Source organism: Letharia columbiana (genome assembly GCF_014066305.1).
Source record: "Letharia columbiana isolate WasteWater2 chromosome Unknown Sc0000000_s0, whole genome shotgun sequence".
In the NCBI taxonomy this organism is placed as follows: Eukaryota; Fungi; Ascomycota; class Lecanoromycetes; order Lecanorales; family Parmeliaceae; genus Letharia; species Letharia columbiana.
In genome coordinates, this window is record NW_023501036.1 from 1,852,705 (window position 1) to 1,873,405 (window position 20,701).

At 49.4% G+C, this 20,701-nt stretch overlaps 7 protein-coding genes across 7 annotated transcripts; 6 read left to right on the forward strand and 1 right to left on the reverse strand.

Annotated features, from left to right (window-relative positions):
* Positions 1–380: 380 nt before the first annotated feature.
* HO173_000505 (uncharacterized protein) lies at positions 381–2,260 on the forward strand (the record flags this gene model as incomplete). Its single annotated transcript, XM_037302454.1, has 4 exons — positions 381–894; positions 946–1,014; positions 1,063–1,375; positions 1,432–2,260. The coding sequence occupies 4 exons, from the start codon at positions 381–383 to the stop codon at positions 2,258–2,260; spliced, it is 1,725 nt and encodes a 574-aa protein (XP_037171033.1).
* Positions 2,261–2,710: 450 nt separating this feature from the next.
* Positions 2,711–2,893, forward strand: HO173_000506 (uncharacterized protein; the record flags this gene model as incomplete). The annotated part of the gene is made up of 1 exon (XM_037302455.1): positions 2,711–2,893. The coding sequence occupies one exon, from the start codon at positions 2,711–2,713 to the stop codon at positions 2,891–2,893; it is 183 nt and encodes a 60-aa protein (XP_037171034.1).
* A 303-nt stretch (positions 2,894–3,196) lies between these two features.
* Positions 3,197–3,502, forward strand: HO173_000507 (uncharacterized protein; the record flags this gene model as incomplete). The annotated part of the gene is made up of 1 exon (XM_037302456.1): positions 3,197–3,502. One exon carries the CDS (start codon positions 3,197–3,199, stop codon positions 3,500–3,502), a length of 306 nt encoding a protein of 101 aa, XP_037171035.1.
* A 1,078-nt stretch (positions 3,503–4,580) lies between these two features.
* Positions 4,581–7,867, reverse strand: HO173_000508 (uncharacterized protein; the record flags this gene model as incomplete). The annotated part of the gene is made up of 3 exons (XM_037302457.1): positions 4,581–4,894; positions 5,005–5,555; positions 7,857–7,867. The coding sequence occupies 3 exons, from the start codon at positions 7,865–7,867 to the stop codon at positions 4,581–4,583; spliced, it is 876 nt and encodes a 291-aa protein (XP_037171036.1).
* A 234-nt stretch (positions 7,868–8,101) lies between these two features.
* On the forward strand, positions 8,102–10,407 carry HO173_000509 (uncharacterized protein; the record flags this gene model as incomplete). The annotated part of the gene is made up of 2 exons (XM_037302458.1): positions 8,102–8,883; positions 8,943–10,407. 2 exons carry the CDS (start codon positions 8,102–8,104, stop codon positions 10,405–10,407), a joined length of 2,247 nt encoding a protein of 748 aa, XP_037171037.1.
* A 2,053-nt stretch (positions 10,408–12,460) lies between these two features.
* On the forward strand, positions 12,461–14,493 carry HO173_000510 (uncharacterized protein; the record flags this gene model as incomplete). Its single annotated transcript, XM_037302459.1, has 4 exons — positions 12,461–12,809; positions 12,861–12,929; positions 12,978–13,272; positions 13,353–14,493. 4 exons carry the CDS (start codon positions 12,461–12,463, stop codon positions 14,491–14,493), a joined length of 1,854 nt encoding a protein of 617 aa, XP_037171038.1.
* A 1,997-nt stretch (positions 14,494–16,490) lies between these two features.
* Positions 16,491–18,963, forward strand: HO173_000511 (uncharacterized protein; the record flags this gene model as incomplete). Its single annotated transcript, XM_037302460.1, has 7 exons — positions 16,491–16,692; positions 16,742–16,837; positions 16,897–16,929; positions 16,978–17,118; positions 17,180–17,254; positions 17,303–17,630; positions 17,682–18,963. The coding sequence occupies 7 exons, from the start codon at positions 16,491–16,493 to the stop codon at positions 18,961–18,963; spliced, it is 2,157 nt and encodes a 718-aa protein (XP_037171039.1).
* Between the last annotated feature and the right edge of the window lie 1,738 nt (positions 18,964–20,701).

The window sequence follows — 20,701 nt, forward strand, 5'->3', positions numbered from 1 at the left end:
GGAAATGGCCCCCTTGTGTGGTGGAAAAACTGGATTTTGACTGCTAGTGCAATGGCGGGTACAAAGCTGGCCGGCAAGTTCCGTATTATGGAGTTAAAGGCCGGGGTTCCTTGTCTTTCGCCGTGATTTGAGTGTGACGCAATCGATAAACAAATCCTCTTAGTACTCCGTACTCGTATTTCGCTTTCGGTACAACACTGCGACAACACTGCCACACACACATTTGCTCTGAACTGCATACAATTCAAACTTCTCATCCGGCTGCTTAATTATCGAGCGAAAGCTTTCAAGGCCTCTTTAAACAAATCTGACATCGTTAAAAGGCCTCTCTGCACCCTTATAACTGTGACGTCAAGCCTGCTCGCTGACAAAGTCCGACTATGGCGAACATCGGTTATGAAGATTATGTGTACTCGTCTGAGGACGAGAACCAAGAGAAAAAGGAACAAGATGGCTATGACCTTGACGAAGCTGGCTCAGTCAGGGACTCAAACCATACATCTGACGAGGACGAGAATGAGGACTCAAATTTTCACACAGATACTGACGAGTACGCATGCTTCTCGTCCGATTACGCGAGGTATCAGTACGATCAAAAGCGGTGGAAGGGGATTGCGAATCCCAGAAAGTACGTCATAGCTAAGAAAAAGGGCAAAGGAGAAGCCGAAAGTCAGACGAAAGCCAAAGCCAGAAAGGACGACAAGTGCCTGCGAACTACCAAGGCTGAGAAGCAGACCAAACCCAAATCTCTTCTCAAGTCCAGAAGAAAGGGCAAGAACAAGGAAGAAGTGCCATTGGAACCAAAAGTGGATATCCCGAAGGAAGGAGAGATTCATTTCGATACAAGAGGGAACCTATGGTATTCATACAAGAAAGATGGTACCTACATATCAGGTCAGTATAGGGAAGGCCGGATGTTCGGGAAAATCTGCTGACGGACACTAGAACGAGCCACATTCCATCATTGGATTAGGGCAGATCTGAGTCGTGGTGAAAATCTCAAAGGTAGCTATGGTAAGCTTTTCAACGAGCTAAACATCATACGTGGGCTAATTTCGTCAGCCTTCCCTCGTAAGAGAGGTACAGGAAACTACAACCTCACCTGCTTCAACGCGGTGGAACAGCATTGGGGCCTGCATAGACCCCACTATGCCCCTGTCATGTTCGAGTGGGAGCGCATCAACCGACAGGATCCAGTATATCCACTCAACAATCTCTACCACGAAGGCTCACTCGTCATCGACTACTGGCGTACGCCAGTCCGCAACTTTCGTGAGATCCCACTAGTAATATCCTCCGCCTTCGAAGGCGGTTACATGGAGCCCGCCACTCGTCTTCACAGCGAGATGGCATATGAAGATATCAGGGCTCGAATGTAAGAGTCGCGGTATCAATTCTCACCTTACAATACTAACCAGATTTCGTTCGTAGGCCCCCATTTACCGTGACCATTCAAAAAGGTGTCACAAAGTACAAAGCCCTCTCGAAGGCCAGCACTTTCTCCGGCAGATCCCGTCACTTTCGCGAAATCGCTGGAGCAACCAGCTGGGATACCCGTGAGGGGTCCGATAAGATAAAAGGCTATATCGAGGGTATTGTGAAGCCGATCAATAACTCGACTCGAGGCTCTCGCGATCTAACCAAAGCTGAAATCGGGAAGATGCGCCTACCAAATTTCGGTACAAAGCCAGGCCGTGCCAAGGAGGGGACATCTGAAGAGTCCAAGAAGAGGTACAAGGCCGTGATCGAAAAGGCTGCCGGTCTAGATTCTGCCACGACCGAGGGTCTAAATCAATTCTTCGACGAACCCATAAACTCCGTCGAGGACAACAACAATCAAGAAGACGACTCCATGGCAGCGGAGGTGAGCGACGCCGCGCCTCCACGGTTTGTATTTTGTTGCATGGAGGTTCCCTTTCTTCGAGCCATGACTGAAGAAGAAGCGCTCATGCACCCACTTGTCGATTCTTCGGATCCCCGAAATCACGTACCCAAATTATCCAATGAGGTCGACGCGATACGGGATGCACTGAAAGTGACGGTGGATCACTTCACGGAGATCTTCGGAGTCAGACCGATGGTGTACGAAGGATCGAACTACATATCGGAATACTGCAACATCCAAGACCAGATGGACGACCTCTTTTTGGATCACGCTACAGCGCTGCGTCGTCTGGGGCGCTGGGAGGGAACGATGTTCGACTGGGAGCGGGCTGAAGTGGAGCACGATCCTTGTTTCGGAAGGAAGCAACCCTTGTGATCTTGTTCCCTCTTTGCTGCGTCGGTCGACTTTTGCAGATAGCCGACATCTGTGGGAAATGTCCCTGATGTTTTTCTCTTCGTGAGTCATTCGTGGAGCTCGTACGCTCTCCAACAGCCTTCGTCCCCCCCTCTCTCTCCCGGGAGATCCTTCAGTGTGTTTGAAATGTCGTTCGTCCTGTCCCTCGCTTCGCGAGTTCTTGATAGGCTTTAGTACGCTCTTCGATAGCCTTTTTTCATTCTTGTTCAAGCTCTAGCCCATACTCGTATGGTCAGCACAGGTTGCAATCGAAGATAGACATGGCTAGAAATCACTTTCATCTCCAAAGCATCCCTCCATTGTTGATCAATATGGAGACAGTCCTCAGGCCTTTGTGGAAGGAGCCAAGGGCTGCTGACTTCAACTTACAGGAAGCTGACGGTCAGAGCCTAATGCACAACAAACATAGCTATGATTACAGTCATCCCGAAAGCTTGGAAGGCGAAGGGAAATCTTGTCGCTGGACAGGAAGCCCGCTTCCCTCACACAAATGGAGACGTTCCAGCTGGAGCCCATAAGAGTTTGAGGGTGGAGGCCGCCATGATAAGTCTGTATCACTCATCTGCTGACTGGATCATAGTACTTCTGAGGTAGGTCACCCCAAAGGCTTGTTGCTGTACAGGAAGTTCAGGTTGGGATCATGCCAGAACGTGCAGCATCACCGCTATGCCAGGGCGTCGCGAATATGTGGAATGCGTGGCCATAGCCATGTTAGCCTTTTTCCGAGGACAATGAGGTAGAGTATGTTGGACTTGGGGTCGTTGTTGGTGTCTTGGTGATGGTTACCAGCGACATCAAAGTTCAGCCCTATCACCCGGATTGTGTTGCTTCCAAAACTTATCGAAAACGCACAATATCCTCTGTTTCCACAACCCACAAACATCACATCCCATCACGATGGCCCCACTCCAGAACAACACGCCAATGACTGTCAAAGAGGAGCAGGATAGGAGAGACCTGATTTGCATCCGAATGGAGGCGGCCACGCCTCCAGTGTGCCGCGATAGACCTAGCACGACTGTCTTTAAAGAAAACAAAACTGCCTACAGGTGTCACAAGCGCACTGAGCCCGCCGATGAGGACAAAGACTACGTGAAGGTGGATGAGGGCAAAGACTACGTGAAGGTGGATGAGGACAAAGACTACGTGAAGGGATTGGAGGTAGTGGATGAGATGGAGATGAGCGACTGGGAGGAAATTTGAATGTTCGGGCGACGCTGATGAGAGCTCGAAAAGGTCAGTCCTAGAAATCACAGATAGCCAAACCACGTTTTTCAATAGGCTGACCCCCCATCAGGACAAGTCTGTGCTGGTCCTTCGGGCTCCCTTCGACGATCGCTTTTACAGCAGCATCTTTTTTTCTTTCGACACCAGCTCGCCCCGACAGCCAAAATAGCTACACACGACGGGGGCTACATACCCGTCTCGACTACAGCCATTGCGGGTGCTTTGAGAGCGTTTGGTGTCTTTTACAGCAGTTGATTTCTTAATATGAGCGAAGGAGAGCTCAAGGCTTGGTGTGCTCCGTGGGATTGATGGTGCTATCTTATGGCAAGAGACCTCTATGGTAGATCCTCACTATCATAGCAAATACTATCACGCTACATTCCTAAGGCCTCAGTCGTAAGTGAGTGCTGGATTTCGAAAAAGGTAGATGTAGATGCTTAGGTCCTTCGTAGCCTATCTGGCCCTTCGTGTCACCTCCCTCTCAACATACGTTTTTGCAGAATGGGTCAAACATAGGTATAATGTCCAGATGACATGCCAGTTTGCAGTAGGCTAGCTTATTACCAGACTTGGAAGTTACAACGAAGGGGATATCGGCCACAAATCAAGGCCTCAGGCACCAGAATGGAGCTTCTCTTTCAACTCGATAATATCTACTGCTCTGGACCTTAAGAAGTTGAAGGTGAAGCAACATCGTATTTGCTATGGTGATATCGAGCTACCATAGAGGTCCATTGCCTCGCAAGGACATAAGTCACCAAGGCTAAGCGAACCGCCAGCTGCTCGCATCTTGGCATTCATTGCCGTAAAAATTGGCCACAAAACTTTTGAAAGACCCGCTATGCATGTAGTTGAGATGGATGCAAATGCATCATGATGTGTAGACATTGCCGGTGTAAGCGAAGAAGAATTATCGAGATGAAAGGGTGAATGCCATGGTGTGTGTCGTATAGAGCATCGAAAGCCTGTTCTGAAGGGAGGCTGATCAGTTGTTAGCCAGCGATAGGCGGCATTTGGGGAGCGAACTGACCTGATCGAGCTCATGATGACAGCATCAGAGCAATTCCAGAAGCTCCCAATCGTTCTCCACCGAGCAGGCAACTGACGGTCCCGCAGCAACTTCAACGTAGTCTTCATCCACCTCCACTGGGTCCTCGCTCTCCGAAGTGTCGACGGCTTCCTCGATGAGCTTTGATAGCGCGGCATCGACTCCAGCAAGTAGCTTATGGGTGGAGCCACGGTACGCAAAAGGTTCGACATTCCATTCAGACTCCACAGATGGCATATCCCAAAACCAGTTGCGTCTCTTGGTGTAAGGCGGTTTTCTTGGTGTGGACGTTGGTGACATGATGGGGAAGGTATTGGATACTACCAAATCATTAACCAGGGTATCCTCGACACTCAACAACGTTCTGTACTTCGCAGCAGCTATGGTTACCACAAGAATAGATGTTGATCAAGTAGATTCAGATACTTACTCTTCCAACTCTCAAACCACTCGACCTCCCAGGGGGTCTGCGCGTCTTTCTTCGCAATGGTCTCTCGGGCCAAGCGAGTCAGGAATTTTTGAGCCTTTTGCTCGTCATTGAAGCGGGATATTCGTCGAGGAGGGTATGGTATGGCAGCCATTTCGATGGCAGCCAGCCGGTCGTGTCTCGACTCTTCGGCTAGGTCGAGAGAAGGGGCCCACTCGACCACCCGGGGGGGCCAAGCATTCTCCTTCACAGGATGTTTCTCGGCCTCGAGACCAGTTCTCGAAACGATGGGAGGATAGTGCCGTCCGCCGCAATCATAGCGCCGCTCACCGCGACCATAGCGCCGAGAAAAGTGCCATTCGTCGCAAGGGATGTCGGCAGTGTCCTGGGACTCGATCGGGGCGTTGCTGGACCCTGGGAAGGGCAAATCCTGCTTTCTCAAAGCAGGCATGTTGGTCTGAGGAAGGACAAGCTCGGTCAGAACAGTGAAAACGGCGAGTTGAGGGAGCGAGAGAGTGTCGATTATGAAACGGGCAGAGTAGGATAGCTTACAGCTGTGAAGAAGAAAGGTGCGATTAGTGTACTGGATATGTGGATTGGAGGGGGGATATGGAGTGTTGTGATAGAAGAAAGTGGCTGAGTGGAGGGTAAATGTTTTTAGCAAAAGGATGAAGTTTTTTGATTTGTGGGCTCGAGCTTGACGAGCTTAAGATCCTATCTGAGTATTTAGTTGGTGGGAGGACAGACTGTCACTTGTTGTGATGTTTCTGTTAGTGGCTCGGCTTTGGGACACAGTGGGACTCAAAGCATTTTTTCACACCCAAATCACTCCTCACCCCTTTATCCGCCACCAAGTTCTTACTCTCACTTAGACAAAAATCCGATAGAACCAACAAAATCCTTGACTATCTCAAAAGGCTCGAGGAATCGACCAAAAGCTTCGAAGAGCTCCAAAGGTCAGTCAACACAAACGATGTGAGCTGCCAGGGTCGGCCCACACTTCCAACATCTTCGGAGCAGCAACAGCAAGTTCCAATGGAGCCAGGAAAATCCTTGACAAACGAGCGGCGGAACAGCTTAGGCTTGTTGCAGTCAGAAAAGGCCTCAAACAAAGCTGGGTGTCAACCCAGAGGGCCTCATCCCTACAACATCTTCCTAACAAGTTCCGTCAGATACTCATTACTGGTAGGTGGTCGAACGCTCTGACAATGTCTAGAACGGAAGCTGCACCTGCTATTGAGATAATGAAAGAAATTGTCGAGTCACAGACAGCGAAAAGCACGCGGAGAGGTAAATTACAAAGGCTAACAGCCCAACAAGTAGAGAAATAGCGAAAGAATGACTATCCGTGCTGACTACTAGATAGACTCACTGCCTTAATAGTACTTTCCTAACACGCGCAGCGAGACGAATTGAGAAGATTCAACGCTTCTCCACCCCACGACGACAACCTGATTACATTCGCGGATACCAATGTAGTAGTAGCGCATACAGCATTGAAGCTTGCCAGCGGCTCAGTTGGCCAGTCTCACCAGCGTAAGTATGACCTTCTGGATGTCTCACGTGCCTTTGCTGACAGGCAGTAGTCCTGCAGCCAGCCCTGCGACACAGTCCGCCGACAACACACCCTCAAACAGTGATAACTCAGGGCATTATGCATTTACAAGATGGCAACCGCATGACAATGAGGAACAAGAAATCCTGGTTGATTCAGAACTGGATTGCCACAGATCAGGCCGACGACTAAAGAGTCGACAGCATGGAAGAGGACCCAGATACCGAGACGGGCTTCCGAGGCCCCAAAATCTAGAGTGGAAGAGAAGAAATCGATGAAATCCGACGGCACAGAGTACACAATCCTTATCATGGTAGGTAAAGATTGGGTGTCATCTGTCTTGACATGATATAGCCACGCCGCCAGTGTGTTCTGGGACATAGCGTGCTTTCTTTGCCGGCTTGGCATCTTGATGTCTCCCGCATCTTGGCACACTTTCATGAGTATCGACCAGGATAAATTGACTATTCATCTCAAGGAATCCAAAAAAAATGGCGGTCAAAAGTAGGAGAAGTGATTTCCTTCGCCAACGAGGATGAATTTTTAGGGTTCGTGTGGCTATAAACTGTCACCTTTTCTGGGACGGTGCCTATCGATGCCTAGCGTTGTCAGTGTATGTTTACACAAATCCAGGATTACAGAACGGAAAAGGATACTGGCTACTATGGGCTTTTAGGGATTATGGTTGTAGTGACCCACGATGCTCCGAATTCATTACTCGAACTTCACTAATGCATTGAATAGGAGCCATATTGAACGATGTCTGGACCGAGATACAGATGGTATCAGCCTGAACAAAGATACAGGATAATGCAACAATAAACATAATCGGGTGGCCTCGACTAGAGGTTCTTGTTTGATCCTTTTTTCCTTCCTTGAATCGATAAGGCAACATGATGCTTGAAGCTGCTTGTTCGGTGCTATACAATCAAGTTTGGCTGTGCGACGAATGCGCCATTTTACGATGAGGTCCAAGTTTCTGATACGGAAATTGCCATTGCAAAAGAGATCAGCAAAGGAAGCTTCCTTCTTACAGTCAGCATCACGGACCTCTATCAAGATTTGCTTCGATCTCAAAAGTCCTTCACATGTCTTGCTCGTCTGTGGGGAAGACTCAGCGTGGATGAAGTGGCATCCCAAAGACATCTTGCACAAAGCCAGGAGCCTATGAAAATTTACAGTGTATAATCGCTTTGTTCATGTCGGCACAGCTTGCAAGCTCTACGCTAGATCTCTTTGGTCTACCCATAATGCCTTTATTCAAACCAGGATTTCTCATTGTGGTCTTGAGGACACTCACCCTATTATCATGACACTTTGAATCTCATTGTGCTCGACACTTAGCAGATTATCTTCATAACCCCCTGGTTCCCATGTCTCAATATTCAGTTTTTCTGATTGGTTGCTTCCTCATCCCCTGCATCCCAGGCACTCATCCAACAAATCCAGGTCTTTCATACTCCCACTCCAATAAGCCACTCTCGACCTCAGCTCTACCAGGAAAGGTTCTCCACGCTCGTCCCAATTCCTAACTTTCTCGCCCAAATGAGCGACGAACAGGATCGAAACAGAAATGAATGGGCCCAATTCATACACGGCGACGACTTTCAACCACCCCAACAACAAGTGTATGTTCCCCAAGGTTATGCCGCAGTCCAAGGGTATACTCCTGGACGTCATGCTCTAGTCCAAGGCTATGCTCCAGCAGAGACCCAAGACTGGTATTCGGACTACCAAGACTCGACTGCAAGCCCTTATAGTACTCCGCAGACTCAAGAAACGAAGGCCAACGCGGTCGATGATGATGACACACCGGAAGAAGAAGTTCGCGACTTTGTGTCGTCACGGCGGCGAAAGAGCAAGTCTAAGAGTCAGGCAAAGCCCAAGGAAGAGCAGCCCAAATCAAAGCGGGCCGAACGTCGAGAGAAAATTGCGATTGAGCACAAGGGTGAGATATCCTCAACAGATCGCCCAAAGGGTCGGGTAAGATGGCGCGAGGGTGTCTTCCAGTGGTGGGATTCTGAAGACAAGAGTTGGCGAAAAGCCGCCTATCACGACCAATACCGCGACGAATTCATCAGACAAGATAGCGCTGAAGGAACCTATATTGTCGCCCCAGATCGCGGCAGAGGTGCAAACGATATCACCAGTGCCTGCTCGGCATACAATCAACTAGAATGGCGGCTCGCAGATCGAAGCAGCTGGGACAATATCGTGGATGCTGATGGCAACAAAGTTCTTTATTTGCTTGACAGACCTGTCAACCAGACCAAGTATGAGCCTGAAATGTGGATTCACGACGGCCATATACTGCTCGATGGAGACAAGTAAGTAAAATTTCCGCGTTGTCCCTTTCGGGAAAAAGCTGTGCTAATTCTTCTCTTAGTAACCCTGTACGAGCGTGGGCTGGAATACCTAGGTGCTTTTCATCTCAAATAGAAGGGGGAAGAATGGAGGCGTTGCGACGCATACTGCCCATGACCATTCAGGACTTCAGAGCCCGATGTCTTCGTGCGGTACCGACAGCGGCGACCGGAGCTAATACGAAACCACTATCATTTCCGAGCACTTTCGGTCACCGTTCCAGTCGATTCAGAGCCCAATACCAAACGCCAGCCTGGCTTTCAAGGGCAGCTAGTGCTGTCCTGAAGAAACAGGTCATTGATCAACTCCCGGAGGCTGAGGAGGCGGCGACATCGACAGAGGGATTGCAAGCATTGTCAAGATATGAGGTAGAGCGGCGGAAGTCATCAACTCGTGGAATACATCTCTACAAGGCAGCCGGTCGGGCCATTTCCGAGGAAGAACGAAAAGAGAGGGACAAAAAGTTCGACGAAAAACTCGAGCGGCAAGCGGCCAGACAAGCTCAAAGTCCGCAGCGACTACAAAGCTTGCCCACAACACCATGGCAGTCTGCTTCTCCAATCACCTTTCTCCCCACGCCTCCACTCATTGCGGGTAAGAAGCGGCGTCGGGAGGACTTTGGTCTCGGAGATTCCGATGTCAGCCAGTCAGAGTCTGCAGCAAAGCGAGGTCGCCATAGTTATTCACCACTTGACCCACGTTCGGAGGGACATTTTCCTGCATGTTTAACGGCGGCCGACCCAGTTCAACAAGCACCAAATGCCTACGATGCTTCGAGTATCATCAGCACAAGCAATTCGGATCACGTGCAATCAGAATCAAACGCAAGTGGACTGGGATTGATGTTCGGAGGACGAGATCCGGGTAGTTCGCACACTTTTGTTCCAAGTCAGAACACTGGTGTGCCTGAAATCCCTCCACAACAACCGGAGGCAACGAATAGTAGAGGAATTGCTTCCACCAACGATTTTCAAGTTGACAACACTCAAGTCGATTACCGCTTTGTCGGTCCCCAGAATCCTCTCGAGCAGCTGAGAATCCAAGCGGCGCTCTTCTATCCGCGTGCGCACTACTATGCTCTGATAGGAGAACACCCGATGCATACCTCAGAAGGTACCTACGCCGATCAGTACCTTCGAATTTCTTCGCTTCTTGCGCAAAACTGGATAATAGAGGGCGGTCTTCCGCCGCTTGCTGACATTGGTCCATGGTACGGCTCTTTCAACATGGTCCCTACTCCAATTCTGCCAAATGAAGTGCTGTGGATCATATTGCACCCTGACCCTAAGGCTTCGCCCGGCCCCGAAGCGTCGGCTACCGATCATCATGCCCAACTGTCTTCCGCAAATGTTGGTACTGAGAGTATTCCCACAGCTCCGAATTCCATTAGCGGGCCAGAGCACGATGGAGAGCCCAATGATTGGAGTGATGACTTGTTTGGGGAATACCTTGAGGATTCTCAATACGCTGATGGGGACGAGGAGTAGATACTGAATGGTAGTCAACAGAGACAACAAAGAGGAGGAGCGTTGCATGGGACTGACAGAGTTCTGATGTGACCACAACGATTGACGACTGTACGACGATATTGACGAGTTGGAACAATGACGACAGCGTGTGCAAAGGTATTGTCTCGGTCTTTCATATCTTCTCTTCTGGCCTTTCGTTTAGGGATATCTTTCAAGTCGACAAAGGTTTTGATGATTGCTTTGCAAAGAGCGATGTGGGAGAAACATGAGTGGTGGAGTGGACGAAATGGCTCATGGTTACTGTTCTAGATCAGCACGCTTTTGTACATGATACTTCTTCTGGCTTTCAACTTAGGGATACTCATGTCATAGACCAACACACTGACCAACACACTCTTTTCAGTAGGAATTCTTTTGTCAAGATAATGACTTGCTCAAAATTTATCCAGGACTCTTTTTCAACCTGATCTTAAAAATATATAAGGAATATTACGACTTGTTCCAGGACTCTTTTTCAACCTGATCTTAAAAATATAAGGAATATTATGACTTGTTCATTGACGGTATGTGTCACGCTGATGTCCGATTTTTCAACTTCATTACTGAATGTGTACAATGCTAACTGGTTGGAAGTTTGAGAATATTGGCAAGAAGATTTGGCCTCCACAAGACTGGCTACATTAACCTCTTCTGTACCCCTTCATTTCTGATATTGACGAAGGCAGGCACGCTTGACAACTTTTCCTTTTTTCCAAACCATTCGAGAAGTGGTGAGTGATCGCCAGCCTGTGGGCGTGCTGAGAGAGTGCCAGAAGCACATGCTGAGCGTTGAATGCACGCACCACGGTCTATAACCAGTAGGAATGGCGGTTCTGTGATCGATCAAGCATGTAGTACCACTGCATCAAAAGTCTTAACCTTGAGTCTATGGCAACGGCAAGGATTGAAGGATATTTCTGGTTGATTTGGACCGCTTTCAGCAAACTTGGCAGCATCAACACAGAACCGCAGGATTTGTTTACATTTCCCTGCCGAGTTTCCGCGTCGTCACGTGCCTCGGCCTTGTTATCTCTCTGCCGGCAAGTGACTCCAGACCATCACTACTCGGAACACCATCAGACTTCTTCCTCAAGCTCTTGAAGGCTGGTGGTTAGACTTTACCTTTCGAGACTCCTTCTACCTGCATACTTGCTTTGTAGAAGAGACGCCTCAGCTGCTTGATATCGCACCTCCTTTTCTTCCAACGCACCAAGGAGTTTCCCTTGACAAACAACACTTCTCAAGTCGATCACCCCACCTACTTCTGCTTCCGCTCTGTTGGACTTCACATCAGTTTCACAACACCAAGCCTCTTATCACTTACCTCGTCACACCTCCCAGCACCACAACCACACCTCGACGAAGCCTAACTGGTGTTGAGTACTTTGCTTCTACAGCCATACTTCGGTTCTCCCACAAGTCTCCCGGCTTTTCACAGGCAACAGCTTACTGTACCACAAGCTCTTGAAGAGCCCTATTTTCGAAGGTAGCAGTTTCACAACACCTGAAATCCCATTCCTAAGATAAGTTACCATCATGACTCGGGGATTCCATGAGGAAGAATTCGTGGCAGGTGATATGCAAGACAGTATGTGATCATACACTCAGATGGGAAACTTCACTAATAAGAAAGCAGTCAACACGAGACACACCGCAAACCACAACATCGCCCTTGACCCTGCACTATTTGGGGCTCAAGCTAGTACCCCCGTAAGGTCCCAGCATTCAAGGAACAACCACGGGAAGACGCATCGACCAATCAAACAGCCGTCGGAGCACGAAGAGAGCTCCAGGATTTTTCCCAAAATCGCGAAAAGACTTGCAAGGAGTAGGCCCAGACACACCTGCGAGACCGGACACCACCCGGGGGAATTACTCTGACGTCCCCAAAACCCCTCAAATACCACCTTCTTTGAGCCCTTCGGGATACCCTGATTCTGGCCTGATCGACCGTGCCACTTTTAGAGACGGAGTCTTAGGATCAAGCGCAGTTCCAGAAACTAAAGCGGCCACTAGCTTTCTGCAAGCGCAAATGGAAGTCGAAATCCCTCCACAGAAAGAGACCAACAATCGGGTCATCCGATCTTCCAAAAAGCGAATTCGAGCAGATGCCGATTTGTCCGTAGACAATGAAGAGGACCCTGAAGACACCACATTTGGATCACAAAGATCGACAAGACGGTCCAAACGTACAAAGACAACTCCAACATACAATGACATTGGTGACGAGGGTGAGAGGAAGATAAGGAAGATATCAAAGTTGAATGTCAGGATTGCGGAGGGTAAGGCCCCAAAGACAGGTTCTCTTGGGCCAAAAGGCGAGGTGAGGATAAGGGAAGATGGGCGGATGGAGTTCCGTGATGTGAATAATCCGGAGTGGAGTAAGCACATTCACAATTAGCACATCCGAATTGAAGCTAACAGAACTAAAGCGCTGGCCGCATATCACAATGACTATCGCCGACAATTCCTTGACGAAGCTGCTGAGGATGGCGAGTTTGGTGAGATACCCTAGGCCCCTACCAAGGACCTGCAACTAATGATAATAGACCACACGCCAGCTTGTGGCGAGGCTGAGCACGATACGACGAGCTATGAGCCTGAGCAGCAAAGCTGGGGCCCGTCTAGAGCGGACTGGCAGAATATTGTCGATTCGGAAGGGGAAAGGGTGATGTTTAAATTTGACGAGCCAAAGAGCCGTCGCCCTCAACAAGAGCCAAGCGATTGGATTCCACGACGGCCTGGTCTTGCTAGACTCCAAGAACCACCCAGTGAAGGATTGGCCTGGCTTGAACAAGACACTGTCGACGGAGATCGAAAGTTGGCGATGGGAGGCCTTGATGCGTATTTATCCATGGCTGACAGTCGCAGAGTAAGTCGTGTCACTGCAGAGACAGTCATTTGCTTACAAATATCCACCACAGTCTTTTGGCTCGCATGCCACACATTAGAAAGAAGAAGGGGGCAGTTCTACCCCTTCAGACCCCGCAGGCTTTCACGAACCGCGCGTATCGGTTCAGAGTTCCTAATCAGATCCCGGCCTCCAACCCCAAAAACGGGAGCAAGACATACAAGGAGAGTATACTCAAGAGTCTTGACAAGAAAGGCGCCAAGACTACAGAGGGGCTGCCAATCCTTAATCCAGACGAGGTTGATAAAATTAGAAGGGCGAATAAGGGAAAGTTCAAGGGGAACTCTCGATATGTTGTCAACAAGGATTTGAACCAGGAAACTCCAGAGACTACGCCACCCTCAACGAAGCGGAAGGCGCATCGCGACGATGACACCCCATCCGAGCCCGAGCATGACCCACCAAAAGCCAAAAGACCCTGCGCCCGAACGCTACAGAGCTTGGGAGTAGAAGTGCCAAGTCCCAACGACCTGATTCCGGAATCTATCTACGATGACACTAATAGGGATGCCAACGTGGACGGCGCAGAACTCTTTGACGAGCCCGCAGACACTGCTGGACTATGGAATGACCGCGAGCAATGGGGCAACCCAATAGATACTACCGCGCCATGGGACGACCAGAACGAAGAGGTCCTTGTCCCTCTTTTCACGAACATTGATGATAAAGAATTCGCTTTGGTCGAGGATGCAAATTTTACCAGTGCATATGCAGTGATACAGGCACGGAAGAGTGGCAATCAGCAGACTGGGCAAATCGGTGTATGCTGGTACAAGCAAAGTACTCCTCGTCACATGGGGGCGGATGGCAACTTGGTGGAGGATGTCGTTGACAGTGCCTACTGGCACCAGATCGAGGCTGAGGAACCCTTCCCCAACGACATCCAGCCTGCATCGCAAGTCGACAGCACCAACGATATTCCACCTCCTTCTACACGAAGCAACATCCCACCAGCCTTCCACCCTCTGTTCCACGAGCCCAGCCATGAAGGCTATCAAGATTTCCTGGGACAAAATTCGTATACTTCCCAGCCGATGGCAATATCGATCTCGCAAATGCCGCCGCCAGTCTTCAACCAGATTCGAGATTACCAGCCACAGTGGGACGACTCCGACGAGGTTTGGTTTAATCAGTATGGCCCCACGGGTTTCTGAGGTCCTCCCATCTTTCTGGTCACTCATTGGATCAACATATCTTAAAGGCCGCCGTGCTCGCTACAACCCAGTAGTACTTTAAAGAGCAATATATAGTCTCGTGCATCTCAAAGGCTCAGAAGAGGAGGAGGAGGAAGAGGAGGACGAGGAGAAGTTGTATCAGGACGGTTACACTCGAGTGCATTGAGGGAGGCGGCAGGGAGCTGCTGCTGGCTTCAGAATCGGGTTGTGTTCGGGCTTGAAGTTAGCCACTGTTTCTAGTCTTTCGACTATGCCTCCTGTGAGCCAGAGAGTGATAGGTTTTCACAAAGCAGGAAGGACTGGGGTTTTGTTTTTCTGGTGTAACGTTTCTTACGGTCATCTTCCCTACTCTTAGACATCGGTAAATGGACATATTTGATAGGTTTAGAAAGACTTACATCAATTTATACCCCTCATTAGGCTGTAGCAGCTACCAAAATATCATTGCAGGCACTTTTCTGGCGACAGCCAAGGAGACTGAGACAGAGGAGTTGTCTCTGGAATGGTTTCACCCGAGTACGTCCGCGAGAGAGATGCAGGGGGCCGGACGCTTGCCGCCTAGAGAACTTCCCAAATTGTGTCACTGTGATTTACAACTTCGGCCTCGCAGCCTGCAAACCAAAGAGCTCGCGCGACAGGTTGAAATGGGGTTCATGTTATCCTTTACAGCGAATATTACGAAAAAAAGGCGCCTTTACAATACGTTAAGATCACCGTCGGCCACTTCAAACACCTGTCAACATACATACTGGTTCACTTTGAATGACCTACTTCACTCTGGTAGAATCATCACCCGAACGTACCCTTCTATACAAGCGCAGTATCAAGTACCTCGACCTAATCTGCCAATGATTGGAACATTCTAGACGCCAAACCTGGAGGCTTGATTTATTCTTGGCGTAACGCCGTAGGCTTCTTATGCCGAGTCATAGGCGCTGGCGGGATGACTGAGGGGGGGGGACAAGGATCGTCGGACGGGGCCGAGGGATGTTTCGGACCACAATCTGCAGCTTTTGCTCGGACGAGAGCTGTATCCAATCAGGTTCTGCAGACATCGGCTCCTTGGTAGTTGGCCTGGAGCCTCCTGCGTTTCTCGTCTCCAAGAATACGCTTGGGCAGTGAAACGCACGCTTGAAACTCGTGGAGTTTCTTCTATAGTATGGCATCCTCACGTCGTCGCTTGCTGTTGGCCTCTTGTGTACACCACCGAGTAGCTGAATCTGGTGCTTCTTCTCCTCCCCGTAGCTCATTGTTCATGGACATATTGATTAGATTTGGGCCAGTTTATCTTCGGCGGGCGTACAAGAGGCAAATCCGCACATATCATCATCAACCGAGTCATCAAGCCCAAAATCTCTCGGAAGTCAGCCGAAAAGACTGCACTTGGAGCTGTTCATGCCACACAAAGATCGACACCTATTAATGCGAGGAGCAGGTCTCTCATCTTTTGATGACAACAGAGACACTAGGAACCAGGCGCCTACTTTTTCTGGCAGCTTACCTGCGCTCTAGCTTTGCTCTCCCTTCCCGAGCTCTTCCTTCACCGAACCCTTCTATTCTTGGTCCTGTTTTAGGTTAACGCCGACATCTCTCTACAGCATCCACCTGAGCCTATACTTCGTTGTACGCCCTCCCAGACTCTATATTCGGAAATGTTCGGCGCCGCGGTCCAGACGTGAGATCTGCGTAGCATGTGAACTTGCCCAGCGACCATCTTCAGAAGGTTTTAAATTTATCTTCCGATTCTTTCGACGCAGCAATCTTCCAGCACCGCTTCATCAGTCAAATTCCCATCGACGAGACTACCTCCAAAGCTAGTGCGACCAACACCACAAAGCAGCACTAACGCCGTCGAATGCTGAAGACCTTCGAGATCGCGGAATATCTACGTTACTATCTGCACCCGGGTGGGAGCTTTGGACATACCGTCTTGACAAGTCCTTGGATTCTGGCACTCTGAACGTTTGTTTGACAACATGCCGCCTCCACGAGGGCCCCCTATGATCCCAAGTGAGCACATGTCGGTCGGCGGGTACCTTAGACAACACTATGAATCACACAGTATGCTTGTCACTGCTGAGAACACAAGAAGTTGGACCACTTACCTGGAGAAAGGTTTTTCATATGCTGCTGGACAGCAATTTGATATCCCAACCGCTGGTAGTTCGCGAGCTGCACGTAAGTTTGAAGCTCCGAGATGGGACAGGGACAATACTGACCGGGACAGAGAACATTCCGCCCCAAATGCGTGATGCACGATGGGATAAATACCTCTTGAGTAATCCTAGGAGGTGTCTTGAGAATGGAGAAAACGGCGATGCTGGTAAGTCATCCTCCTGAGGAAGCCTGTATGCCAGCAACTAACATTCGTGACTTTGAAAGAACTAAAGTCTCAAGCGAGAAAGCGGCGAGGAGGTTTGCAATATGTTTGCTACCCTATGAATGCCAGCTGACACAACCAAGAACCAGCGCGCCAGTCAAAGATGGCAGCGAGGGAGGCCGCTGTGCCCGGTGGAGTTGGATCAAATCACGGACCCCGAGGCAAGGTGCGGTACAACGATTTTGGACTCCTCGAGTTTTGGAAAGCCGATGAAGAAGCATGGAGTAGGTCATCCGCAGAGCCCTGATAGATTATAATGGAGAGTGGGGCTTACCATGTGTGTAGTACCCGCTGTATACCATTGCAGGATCAGAGCCAAATTAATCAACATGGCTAAGACTTGCGAGGCGGACGTCTACAGTAGCTATCCGATATTAGATCTAATGGACGATTAGCTAACGAGTTTAGGACACCCTCGCGCTTGTGGAGAGCACGATCTCGACATCACAGCCTTTTTGGACTCACAAAAAGACTGGGATCTTGAGCGGGATAATGGCTGGACCAATATCCCAGACGGTGTGCTATACATGTTCTCCATGACCGGCTATAAGACTCCTACTTATGATGTCTTATGGATGTATGATGAAGGAAGCGTTGTCCTGGATCTAGACAACCATCCTGTGAAGAACTACAGCAACATCCCATTGACAATATCATCGAAGATAGAAGGTGCACTGATGGAAGCAATTCGTCGACTTGACCGGAGGATCACAATGCAGGATTTTGAGGCAAGACTGTAAGTATACCTTTTTCGAGAATCTAGACAGCAGAGACTGACCAATAGTAGACCCAAAGAATGCGGGAATGGCGAAATTTTAACGCCAGGCGCACTGAACATGCGCGTGTCTCGCTTCCGATTGGAGAATTGTGTCCCAGCTTTGAAGGAGCGCAAGGGTACGAAGAATTTGCGGCAATACATATGGAATCTCATGAGCCCGGCCGCCCGAGACGCAAACTCAACTCGAGAGTTGAGCAAGCTCTCGAAGGACCAGCAAGAAGAAGCGCGAAAACAGAATGCCGGAAAGCACGATGCCAACGCAGGAGGTTGGGCGCGTACCAAAGAAAGCCAGAGTAATTCAAGCAAAGAGGTTTCAGCACCAGTGAACGCTCAGGAGAAAGGTACCACAAAGTCAGCGTCGTTACGATCCAGTCAGAACAAACCACCATGCTTGACTTGCAGAATCAGCTATGATGGCAACACAGAGCGTCAACCTCCATCCTTTGCTTCGGAACAAGGAAGGAAAAGTCATCCCAGCAAGCGTCGAAAAGTTCGCGAAGCTACACAAAGCGCCATTCATGCCCCGCAGGGCTCATATCCGAGGGTACCCTATGGAGACGCGTCATTTAATCCCTTCCTGCGCTCCGCAAATCACGGCTATGGCCCGATTAACTCCATCTTGCCGAGCGAAGTCGCATTCACAACATCCAGCGACAATTCACTGCCTTTTCCAACTTTAAATAGGCAAAACCCATCCGCAGGGTTCGGCTGTGCCACGACACCTAGTCCAGCGCTACCGAGAGCGTTCCACAACGGTCAACATCTGGTACCATCGGCTCAGCATGATTGTACTCACCAGCGTCCAGACGTCGAAAATACTTTGGAGAACCCTTACTGCAATTTTGATCTACGGACTTGGTCTATTGATGATCCGGCAGAATTTGTTTCCAGTACCAGCCAACGCATCGTCGACACTTTAGCGAACGAAACAGACCCTAATTCGTCCATGGAAATCGACTACCGAAGTCTTCCGCCACGAAATGAAGAGGAGATGGAAGACATACAGAGAGCTCTTGCCCTAACAAGAGCCAATTATCACTTCCATACCAACTGTGATAGTCTCGAAACAACAAGGTCTTTAAGCTACTTCCAACAAGTGGGGCAGCTAATGGACAGCTTAGCTGAATATTGGACGCTATTGGACAACCCTCCACGGATGCCGGATCTGATGACATATCAAGAGCCATGGAGAAATGGCTTCAAAAGTTGGACAGTTTGCGCAGGCGGCGGTGAAGCGTTGGTGAATGAGATATTTGACCAGTATGGAGGCGTCATAGATGACGGGAGATGATGATAGGATACCACGATGAAAGGAAGCCACGAAATGAATCATGACTGGAAATAATAACATGATATGGCCATGGCGGGTAGTTACTAGGACCAGAGGCAGTAATAAAGGAAGAGTGAAAGGGTTGATGATAGCCTCAGTGTGAATGGTAGGCTTCTGGATCGCATACTTGCTAGTGATTAGTGATTAGTGATTAGAGATTAGAGCGGGGAATCAATGAATGTCTGTAGCGCCAAACACATCCAGCATAGTGACACTATAAATTAGACCAACCATCCAAAACCTAGACTTACACACCACCCTCAGGAAGAGCACATTTCAAAGGCCCTTCTGAGCCTTTGATAAAGCATATCACTGTATGCATCCAGTGGCTTCCATGGAATTATCTCATTGTTGCCTACCCTTTAGCTGTTTGCCAACTTGAGCAAATCTAGCATGACATTCGTATCATGCAGTGATTGTGCCATTCTTTCAGCTGACCGACCTGACTACTTCTTTCTGGTATATACAAAGAGGCGGAGCAGCCTTGATGCATCACACAACGAAAGTCGACTCGACATTGCCTACCGTTGCGAATATTGCGTCATTTGGTATCCGGGCAAATGATTCACGATAGAGGAGTGAGACATGTATCTTGGACCGTGTGTACCGCAAAGCTAATGACGCATATGATTGCGATCTTGAAGGAAATCAAAACCTTGATTGTGCCTGAAGTGGGGAAAGAGCAGATGTAAAAGCCGTGAGATACTTCGACAGGTCATCATGGCAGATGAAGACTGTGAGGGACAATGCGGTCTGAAACGGAGTGAAATGAATTGGTGCAGGTTCGTGCCTGATAGAGCCAAAGATCACCTGCGGTTACCTTTCTTCATTTCGCCGTCAGGTAATGGCTGCCATCGCCCACAGAAAGTACCATATCGGTCCGGGGACCACGCGACCAATGCTCCTCAGCAGACAACAAACAGCGATCAAACGGTTGCCAGAACAAGCCATTACGATCCCCTCTTGAAAATCATGTCAAGCACCGTTCACTCCATCCATGCTTCCTCTTTGGAGATACATCGAGACCTGACGGCTCACTCAGAGCTAAGGATCGAAGCACCTTGCGCTCGCAATTGAACACCGCGCCTTATGCACGTTCATACCGGATTCCTGACTCCTACTGTGGGAGTGAAATCCGGAGCTGAGCTCCACTTCCTTTTGACCCTCCTGCGTGAAGAAAAGGATGCTGAGGATCTCGGGTATGGAGAACGTATATAAATATGATGTGTATCAGACCAGAGCCAGCCAACAGTGGTCGGACCAGCGTTTGAGTACTGTTGTTCGGTCTAAAAACCCTCTGCAACACCTTTCCCGGCATTCGGCACCACACCCACGGCCATGTCAGCAGGCGACGGACCAGAAAATGGCGTCAAAACTGCCATGAGAGTACCATGGCCACGAGGCTCAACATGAGCTTTTTGAGTTGCAGGAGAGCCCTCGTTCTTCTTTGACCAATTGACCCTTGTGAAAAGAGATCGGCGTGGTACGAGAGCAGAATTTTCTCAGGGAGTTGAGGGAGTCCAGCAAGAGCTTCGAGACTTCGTCAGTATATATTTGACTCGGTAAATATACGCGTTTGCTTGGCATCGCCAAGCCTTGGGAAAAAGGGGTTGAGTTTGAGTAAGTGCATCAAATCCTTTGCAGCGCTGCAGCACCTCTGACTGCAATAGAGCCTCCCTCCGCTTGATGCGTAGTCTCA